The 10,522-nt window shown below is 52.7% G+C and overlaps 1 protein-coding gene across 1 annotated transcript; it reads left to right on the plus strand.

The window, feature by feature from the left end:
• Window positions 1-858: 858 nt before the first annotated feature.
• CCDC61 (coiled-coil domain containing 61) lies at window positions 859-10,521 on the plus strand (the record flags this gene model as incomplete). The annotated part of the gene is given in 14 exon segments (XM_075610048.1): window positions 859-1,145; window positions 2,044-2,229; window positions 2,450-2,532; window positions 3,727-3,887; window positions 7,253-7,405; window positions 7,687-7,870; window positions 7,873-7,905; window positions 8,990-9,072; window positions 9,227-9,299; window positions 9,302-9,404; window positions 9,934-9,988; window positions 9,990-10,013; window positions 10,264-10,322; window positions 10,469-10,521. Coding segments are annotated over 13 exon segments (1,215 nt in total), but the record flags the coding sequence as incomplete, so codon positions are not given.
• Window position 10,522: the final 1 nt, after the last annotated feature.

Genomic DNA, 10,522 nt, shown 5'->3' on the forward strand with positions numbered 1-10,522 from the left:
AATGAATCTGCCAAAAGAACAAGCCGCTCTGTTCAAATGGCAGCTCAAGGGTTACACATTGAAAAAGGTCAGAGAAAGGACCAAAAAAATAAATAAATAAATATATATATATATATTCACAGGTACTTAGAATGAATAAAAGAATTGATTAAACACATCAACGTTGCTGTCCTATTCTAGGACCGTTCTCAAGATGGAATAGGATGGGAATGTTGATGTGTTAAATACATCCTTTTATTCATTCTAAGTACCTGGGAGTGCCTATTTCAACTTTATTTTGATGATCAATTCTCTATTAGTGCATCAGGCAAGATACAAGCTTGTCACAGGAATGCTAATCAGACACACAGAGACACACAGAGACACACAGAGACACACAGAGACACACAGAGACACACAGAGACACACAGAGACACACAGAGACACACAGAGACACACAGAGACACACAGAGACACACAGAGACACACAGAGACACACAGAGACACACAGAGACACACAGACAAGCCACAGATTATAAAACCAAGCGCATTGACTTTGAAGCCTGGTTCAAAACCCGGTGGTAAACTTGTGAACTTGTACAAGTCCCATTGTTTTCATTTGTTCTTTTGTTATTTTCCAAGATGGAAGTGTTAGCTCTTACAGGAGTGCTGCCTTGGGGAGGGACTGATTGTGCCAGTGACAGTGTGCACAGCTATATCATAAAAAATAAATAAAAATATATATACATCCTGGGTATTACATAACTCAGTAATGTTTATAAAAGTGATTACATTGGATAACATTAACAGAATATGATTATTTATTGGTGAATATGCTATTCACACTAGCCCGGCATGGAAGAGAGACAAGGCCGTCGCGTCACCATGGCAACGGCATGCCTACTGCCGGCCAGCCGGAACCGAGCCTGTTTTCAGAATCACCTGTCCCAAACGGCTTTCAATGGATGATTGACAAGCGGCTGGGCCAATCATAGAAGGGTGTGGAGCAGGGGCGTGTGTTTGACGCGCCGGAAGGACAGTGTGAGGGCCGGGGAAGAGGAAAGCAGCCAATTGTAGGAGAGGGCGGGGTTGTTGGTTGTTGCCGGCGGTTTAACTGTCCGTGGGTGAGTGAGAGGAGAGGCCTGAGGAGAGACGCACACACAGAGGTAGGACGGAGCGAGATAGAGGGATGAATGAGGGATTCAAGGTTCATGAGAGGGGAGGAGGCAGATTGAGGGGACCAAGGGATACACTAAGGAAATGGGACGGATCCAGAAGTAAGGAAGAGGCATGGGGCGAGGATTTAGGGGTACAAGAGAGGAGGTGGCACCACGGGGTAGGAAAAGGGGCATGAGGAAGGGAGATTTGTGGGTAAGAAAGGGGCGAGGGAGAGTAGCGGGTAAGAAAGGGGCGAGGGAGAGTAGCGGGTAAGAAAGGGGTGAGGGAGAGTAGTGGGTAAGAAAGGGGCGAGGGAGAGTGCGGTAAGAAAGGGGTGAGGGAGATTTGTGGGTAAGAAAGGGGCGAGGGAGAGTAGCGGGTAAGAAAGGGGCGAGGGAGAGTAGCGGGTAAGAAAGGGGCGAGGGAGAGTAGCGGGTAAGAAAGGGGCGAGGGAGAGTAGCGGGTAAGAAAGGGGCGAGGGAGAGTAGCGGGTAAGAAAGGGGCGAGGGAGAGTAGCGGGTAAGAGGGCGAGGGAGAATAGCGGGTAAGAGGGGCGAGGGAGAGTAGCGGGTAAGAGGGCGAGGGAGAATAGCGGGTAAGAGGGGCGAAGGAGAATAGCGGGTAAGAGGGGCGAAGGAGAATAGCGGGTAAGAGGGGCGAAGGAGAATAGCGGGTAAGAGGGGCGAAGGAGAATAGCGGGTAAGAGGGGCGAAGGAGAATAGCGGGTAAGAGGGGCGAGGGAGAATAGCGGGTAAGAGGGGCGAGGGAGAATAGCGGGTAAGAATGGGCGAGGGAGAATAGCGGGTAAGAAATGGATGAGGGAAATTTGTGGATAAGAAAGGGGCGAGGGAGAGAGATTCAGGGGTGAGTCTTTTAACCCCCGACCCCTTTCCTCTGATTGGTCAGTATCTGCTGCCCCGCTCCGGTTCCTGCCCAGTTCCATGATGGATGAGGTCAAAGTAGCTGAGGCTCATTGCGTGTTCCGCGGAATTGAACATGTGTTGCGTGTGCGAGATGGAGGAGACCGACTTGAGGTGGAGGTGGAGGACACGATGACAACAGACCAGTGGAGGGGGGAGTTCGACGCGGAGTGTGAGTGTCACAATGTCACCCTGCGGGGAAACGGGCAGACTGCCAGGTCCTTAACATTTAACTTGTCTCTTAATCCTTCTCTTCCCCTCCCCCCATCTCTCTCTCTTCCTCCCCTCCCCATCTCTCTCTCTTCCTCCCCCCCCCATCTCTCTCTCTCTTCCTCCCCCCCCCATCTCTCTCTCTTCCTCCCCCCATCTCTCTCTCTTCCTCCCCCCCCCAGTTATAGAGGAGATCACCCATAAGACCGGCAACTTCAAGCAATATTCTATCTTCTGCAACATGCTGAACTCTGCCCTCACACAGGTGACCCTACTGTCTCCTCCTGTATAAAATCCCCTAAGCTGGGGATCCTATAAAGGTTGTGTAGGTGTGACATTGAATAAAAGGTTTATATAAGGCCAAATTGATTTCACGTTAATGAGGGAAATTAATTGTCTAGTGAATTTTTTTTTTTTAGGTTTAGCCTGTGATTATACCACAAATTGCCGGCGCTGTCGCGAGTGCGGCTGGAAAACAAATGGCTGAAATCCGATGAATGTTTAAAAACCAGCCACGCCTCTTTGCCTCCTCTCCTATCTCTCCTGCAATAATCAAGATGCAGCTCGGCGGCAGCGCAGGGTGACGTCACCGGATCGCGCTGCCGCTCGGCGGCATCTAGTATAATCAAGGCCTTATGTAGGGAAACATAATTGAAGTTCAGGTAGAATTGTAATCTGTAGCATCTCCCGGGGATAACCATACATGAGTTGTATAGGTTTATATTAGGGAATTTCTTATTAATGTGACCTTATATAACGGTGAAGTTTTTTAGGGTCAATGTGGTATGTTGAATGGTCTCCCACTCTACCCGCCTCTTCCCTATAAGGCTGCGGCCACACTAGCGCTGAGCACGCAGCGCTTACCGAGTTTAGTTTTGGCAATTCAAATTGTCCCATCCCTGCTCATGCAGTGCGCGCAGGCATGCACGCTCACCCAAGCTTGGCGCTTGAGTAAAGAAAAAAAAAGTGAATTTGACGCGCGATCAACTTGCCCTCAACGCTCCCCCGCGCGTGCTTGCGAAATAGCCACGACACCCGGCGCTCATGATTGGAGAGCTGGTGCTGTCACCGCTCTCAAGCATGAGCGCGGTCAGCCAGCGGGCCGAAGCCTAAGGCTGTGCTTATACTGCCGGCAACGCGACAGATGACGTCACCATTGCGATAGTTGTAATGTAAGTTTAGGCGACGTCGCTGGCTGCAAGGCCAGTGACGTCAGAAAGGGGAAGGCAGAGGGACGGAGAAGCTCTCTGATTGGCCACAAGGGGAGACCGGCGCTGAAAAAAACCAAATAACAGTGACTACCAGATTTTTGGTAGCGCTGTTACTTGGTCGCGCCGTCACCGTCGTGTGCACTATAAGCACCGACGACGGCACTATAAGCGCAGCCTAACTCTCAACAATTATGAAAGTGTAAGTTTATAAGGTCATTGATAAGGTTGTGTCCCCCACTCCACCACAGAGCAGCGAGTCTGTGACCCTTGACCTCCTGACCTACGCTGACCTAGAGTTGCTACGTCACCGAAAGGCAGGCGGAGCCTTGAGGCAAGCTCCACCCCCCAGAAGCGCCACCCTCCACTCCAAACGCTATCTGATCCTCATCTACTCAGTGGAATTTGACAGGTAAGTATCTCTCGGAAACCCGTTCTCCCCCTCTTCTCTCCCCCACCCCCCTTCTCTCGCTCTCCCACCCCCCCTTCTCTCGCTCTTCCATCCCCCCTTCTCTCGCTCTCCCACCCCCCCTTCTCTCGCTCTCCCACCCCCCCCCTTCTCTCGTTCTCCCACCCCCCCCTTCTCTCGCTCTCCCACCGCCCCCTTCTCTCGCTCTCCACCGCCCCCTTCTCTCGCTCTCCCACCGCCCCCTTCTCTCGCTCTCCCACCCCCCTTCTCTCGCTCTCCCACCCCCCCCCCCTTCTCTCGCTCTCCCACCCCCCCCCTTCTCTCGCTCTCCCACCCCCCCCCCTTCTCTCGCTCTCCCACCACTTCTCTCGCTCTCCCCCCCTTCTCTCGCTCTCCCCCCCCTTCTCCCGCTCTCCCCCCCTTCTCTCGCTCTCCCCCCCTTCTCTCGCTCTCCCCCCCCTTCTCTCGCTCTCCCCCCCCTTCTCTCGCTCTCCCTCCCCCCTTCTCTCGCTCTCCCCCCCCTTCTCTCGCTCTCCCCCCCCCTTCTCTCGCTCTCCCCCCCTTCTCTCGCTCTCCCACCCCCCCTTCTCTCGCTCTCCCACCCCCCTTCTCTCGCTCTCCCACCCCCCTTCTCTCGCTCTCCCACCCCCCTTCTCTCGCTCTCCCACCCCCCCTTCTCTCGCTCTCCCCCCCCCTTCTCTCGCTCTCCCACCCCCCCTTCTCTCGCTCTCCCACCCCCCTTCTCTCGCTCTCCCACCCCCCCTTCTCTCGCTCTCCCACCCCCCCTTCTCTCGCTCTCCCCCCCCATCTCTCGCTCTCCCCCCCTTCTCTCGCTCTCCCCCCCTTCTCCGCTCTCCCCCCTTCTCTCGCTCTCCCCCCCCTTCTCTCGCTCTCCCACCCCCCCTTCTCTCGCTCTCCCACCCCCCCTTCTCTCGCTCCTCTCCCACCCCCCCCCTTCTCTCGCTCTCCCACCCCCCCTTCTCTCGCTCTCCCACCCCCCCTTCTCTCGCTCTCCCACCCCCCCTTCTCTCGCTCTCCCACCCCCCCTTCTCTCGCTCTCCCACCCCCCCTTCTCTCGCTCTCCCACCCCCCCTTCTCTCGCTCTCCCACCCCCCCTTCTCTCGTTCTCCCACCCCCCCCTTCTCTCGTTCTCCCACCCCCCCCTTCTCTCGCTCTCCCACTGCCCCCTTCTCTCGCTCTCCCACCCCCCCCCTTCTCTCGCTCTCCCACTGCCCCCTTCTCTCGCTCTCCCACTGCCCCCTTCTCTCGCTCTCCCACTGCCCCCTTCTCTCGCTCTCCCACCCCCCCCCCTTCTCTCGCTCTCCCACCCCCCCCCCCTTCTCTCGCTCTCCCACCCCCCCCCCCCTTCTCTCGCTCTCCCACCCCCCCCTTCTCTCGCTCTCCCACCCTCCCCTTCTCTCGCTCTCCCACCCCCCCCTTCTCTCGCCTTCCCCCTTTTTGTTGAATCGCTGTGGCTTTTGTTTCCTCCCCCCCCCCTCTCGTTTTTAGTACATTAGAACAATCAGTGTTAACAATGAAAAGCAAATGGACACATTAGAATTTGGTGTTTATCGGTGCTCCCTCTTAGTTTCCATGCTCCTCATGTGGTTCCCGTGTCCTATCTGTGGCAGGGCTGCTACAGGAGGTGGGACTCAATAGGACGTGATGCTTCATTTCAGTGTTTTATCTGTATTTACCGGAAGTCCGGGGGGATCAATCGGTCGTGTTTTTTGCTTAAACCCGGAATCCCTAAATAAATCCCTTAAATAAAATGAGTACAGTGACCGACTCATGTGATCTGTACTGGCAGAATGGGAAATACAAGCATATCATCGCATGCTTCTGTAATGATGGCATCGGATGTTTGTTCATTACACACACTGTGCTTGTATGCATGTCATTACCCAGAATCCCTGGCTGCAGTGGACGCACTGTGTGCTAAGAGATAATGGGGGAGGACAAGGTTGCAGACCTATCGAGGACAAGGTTGCAGACCTATCTGAGACGTGAATGTGCTCACAAGTGGTATTTTTGCTTGCTGTCTACATACAGATTTTCAAATGGTTCCTGCCTTGTATAAGATTATAATTTATTTATTTGTTGTCTGTTTATATTACAAAGGAACAAAACAAAAAGAGACATTAGCAGCCAACTAAGTCAAATATTGGCATCAATGACTAAAATGAAAAACTCCTGCTAGTATGCTCTAATAATATCTAAACAAATAGTACAAATCAGTACAGCTGTATCCTGGCTAAATACAGAGCATGAAAGAAAACGATATATGGGGGAGGGGGGATGTTCCACAAATAATTGCGCTTCGGAGGGTGAGCGAGGATAATAGAAATTGAGCCATTACTTGGAATAACGGCTCATTTTCCAATTCCTCTGAAATAATGTCTGCTCTAATTTTAGATGAGACTTCTAGGACTCACTTGGAAGTCTTGCTAGTTTAAGGACATCACAAGCCCTTTCTCTCCATTCCTGGAGGGACATTTTCCACATTGCAGCTACACAGCCCCTAGCACCTGTGAGAAAGTGGTTAAGTGACATATTCTTTGTGGTATAGACCCCCCTTAATGGTACGACCCAGTACAAATGTGAAGAGGAAGGCCAATGGATACAATAGATCTTTTATTTAATCCCAGGATGACCCTTCAAAATATGGGTCATGGTGTCTTGCTCCCCACATCCTCTCCAGCAAAGAGATGAAGCCACTATAAATATTCGGATTCCCGTGACTTGGGACACCCTTTCCTCTTCTGCTTGAGCGCTCTTATGCAAACATTTGTTGGCCTGGATCTGACTTTTTGGGGGCCTGTCTTCTGGGGAAGAGAGATTATAGGACTAATATTACCCCATTGCTAAGAAGCTCTGAGCTTTTCCTATCCAGTAGAGTACTTTTTGCGTGGTGAGGATGGGATTTATAATGCAGATACTTCTTGATTTGAATAGAGGACAACATGGAGAGGCAAAAGCTCAGTGGCCATGTTCGAGCGTGGCCCCATGGAAGTCCCGTGGTTCTATTTTTATTGTGTATGCGTTTATCACTGATTTCTAAGTAATTCTCCCGTATTATTCAGCTCATGGTCTATGTGCCAAGTCTGCCTCCTGTTTTCATGGTGCCCTCTATAGGGGGCGTTGTTGAGTTTCCATGATGTATCTCTGTCCTGATGTTGCTCTGCTGGAAGTGCTGTGGTTCTGGTCTCCTGGTACTGGGATGGGTGTTGCTGGATCTCTGGTGTCTTGTCCTGTTATATGATTGGAGGTGGTTCTGCTGTGTGTCTGTACTGATCTACTTGGTGCTTATAGCCCCCCTTCTCCCTCTTATCTCTCACACACCTCTCATTCCCTCCTTCCCTCCCCAGGATACATTACCCCCTCCCACTGCCCTATGTTGGGAAGCCGGACCCTGTGTACTTGCGCCAGGTCATCCGAGGGTTAAAGGAGGAGCTGGCCGAGCTGAGGGCCGGGCCGGTCGAGGCCGCGAGGGAAGGCGATGTCTGCAGGCTGCGAGAGGAGTGAGTAAAAACCAGGGATTCCCTCTTCCTCCCCCTCTCTTCCTCTCCTTCCCCGCTCTTCGCTCTTCCTCTCCTTCCCCGCTCTTCTTCCCGGCTCTTCCACCTCTCTCCTCCACCTCCGACCCTCTTTCTCCCTCTCTCTACTCCCCCTTAACCCCCATTTTCTCGCTCTCTGTGCCCCATTCCCCCCCTTTCTCGCTCTCTGTGCACCTACACCCCCCCCCCCTTTCTCGCTCTCTCCAGGTCCCCTCACATGACATTGTCCCCTCTCCTCCCGCCAGGCTCCAGCAGGTTACAGAAGAGAAGCGAGAGGCGGAGATGTCATTACAGAGGCTGCGGGACACGGAGAATCCCAGCGGGAAGGAGCCGGCGAATCACGTGCGAGTGCTGAAGAGGGCAGTGCAGACGCTGGAGGCAGAGCTACAGAGGGAGCGAATCCGGAGCCAACGAGCTGCCAGCAGGAGAGAGGGCGGGAGGAGTGCAGACAGCTAGCGGAGCAGGTGACAATCACTTTGTGTCACCCTGCAGGGGACAAACTTCTTGTGTCCTTGTGTCACGCTGCAGATGGAGGAGGGACAGACTCCCAGGTTCCTCTGTATTGTCAGCTCTTTTGATATCTCTTATGCAAAGGCTTCCAGGTAGAAAAAAGTCCCGTTAGACATGGCCTCTGAACATATCAGTACGCCAGAAAGTAAACAATATATGAATGCTAGTGACAGGCAGGTGACCATCTGTTGCTTCGCAGGGATTCAGCTTCTGCGAAGGGGCTTCTAAAAGCAGTGCCGGCTTAATACTAAAGGTGTTCCGATGCCATTAAGTTATCCCTTATGCAAGCCTCTGTTTTGATATCTATTTTGTGCTAAGGCCTGTTAAGAAGCCACGGCGGTTGTAGTACCAAATGTATCCATACGCCCATTATGGAGTCCCAGTTACAAGTGGAGGCCTCTTGCTTTCTACCTTAAAGAAGTACTGGCAGTTGTAATACTTAAAGGTATCCCTATGACCTAAAAAAAGCTTGTTTGATTTCTATTTTTTTTAAAAAAGTCAGCATTCCTGATACTACTGGTGTCCCTTCTCCAGAAAGTAGTCCCTGGGATCTAGTTGGAGATATAAAAATGTATCCTGAAGGAAGGACCAGCAGTAGTTCTATAGAAAGGATCCCTAAGCCTGAAAATAGGCCTTATGATCCAGTCACAGGCAAATAACTGTGCATTGTTTTCTATTCTACAAGAAATAATCGTGATACAGCAGATATCCGCTACGCCATATCATAGTTTTGGGATACATACTGTGCTGAGTTTGTTCAATGAAGTTCTGTCAGTTGTGACAGCTGTGGTATCCCTTCGCCATAAAGTAGTTCCTATGACCTACTCACAGACGCTCTGTGTAAAGATGTCTCTCCTGTGGTAGGGTCACTGCACGAAGTGCCGGCTGTCATGATACAGGAGGAATCCGCACACCCTAAAGTAGTCCCTATAACTTGGCAACAAAAGGAATTCCCGTTACAGTGCAGGAATGCGGAGGGTGGGAAAGGGGTTCCGGAATGGCACCATACATATTAATCCCTCTCTCTACCCCCCCAAGCTGGAGGAGGTGCGGGCCGCAGAGCGTACTCTGCGTCTAAGGGTGAAGAGCCTGAGCACAGAGCTGGCCATGTACAAGAGAGGGTAAGGGCGTATTCTGGAGCATGAAGGGGTGTTATATGGCCGTAGTTCCCCTCGTTCTCTTGCTCTACCCCTCACACTCCCTATTTCCCCCTCTCCCTCATTAATGAGGGAAGACAGAATCCCATTAAATCATCCATCTTTGTTTCTCCCGCAGACGCCAGACCCCCAATGGCCCCTCCCCACAGGGCCGTTCTAGCTCCACAAGCCGAGCCCCCCCACCCTCGCAATGGGTCACACGGAGGGAGGGGACAGGTCGGGGTCCCGGGAGAGAATTGGGCGAAGCTCCGGGGAGGGACGGAACCTGACGAGGGAACCACGGCTATCTCCCTCCCCCTGGAGGTAAGAGTAGGACTATCTTTCTCACAGCAGCTATCTTGCACTCAACATACCTGTTGCCACGATCTCTCTATCTTGACCCTGTGCTCATGGCTTGCTTTCTATTGGCACAATGACTCTCGCCCCCTTGAGGCGATGACTCCCTTTCTCGCGCCCCCTTGAGGCAATGGCTCTCTTTCTCGCGCCCCGTGGGGCGATGGGTCTCTTTCTCGCGCCCCCGTGGGGTGATGGCTCTCTCTTACTCCCCCATGAGGCGATGACTGACTTTCGCGCCCCTCACGTTTTCCCCTCTCATTGCCCTGTGACAAGATTGTCTTTTTCTTAATATCTCTTGGTGCCCATGGAGTCATTGCTCGCTGTCTCTTGACACCCAAGGAGTGATTGCTTGCTTTCTTGGCGCTCTTGAAGTGATTGTGTTCGCTATCTCTTGGCATCCCGTAGGGTGATTCTTCGCTCTCTGCGCCCGTGGGGGTGATTGCTCTCTCTGGGCGCGCCTGGCAAGCGCCGTTTGACTCTTCTCGTATTCCGCAGGTCACCGTCCCCCACGCTTTGACCCTACAGCCTATGTCAGAGACCGTAAGCAGAAAGGAGACGGAGTTGAAGAAGTGAGTGACAAGCCCGACTTGTCCCACCCACCTTATTTAACACTTCCTATTGTTTTGTATGTTGCCCCCTTCTCTGTAGCTTCCCCCCTTGTTCACTGTAGCACGTCCCGATCCTGTATCTCCCTCTCCCATGTAATTCTTCCTCCTATTGTAGCTCCACACCTGCATGCTGTTGCCCTACTACCTACTTCATGTTACTCCCCCCCTTTTGCCTTGCGTCCTCATAACTCTGCTCTCCCCTCTCCTGCAGGGTCAGGCGAGTCTCTGGATCCCCAGTGAGTGTCGGAGGTCGGAGGCGGAGCTTATCAGGTGAGTCTATAGATGTACTGCGCCCCGTGCTTGTCCTAGTGGTACCAGGCTCTTCATACCCTCTCTGCCCTTTCAGTCCTAGAGGTGCTGGGCTCTGCACGTCCCCCACATTTTATGTCCTACATGTTGTCGCTCTGTCTCTGCAGTTGAAAGTCTCCGCAGTCATCGCTCCGGTCATAGCTCAGGTGACGAACTAGAGG

Source organism: Ascaphus truei, chromosome 7 (assembly GCF_040206685.1).
Source record: "Ascaphus truei isolate aAscTru1 chromosome 7, aAscTru1.hap1, whole genome shotgun sequence".
Classification (NCBI taxonomy): domain Eukaryota; kingdom Metazoa; phylum Chordata; class Amphibia; order Anura; family Ascaphidae; genus Ascaphus; species Ascaphus truei.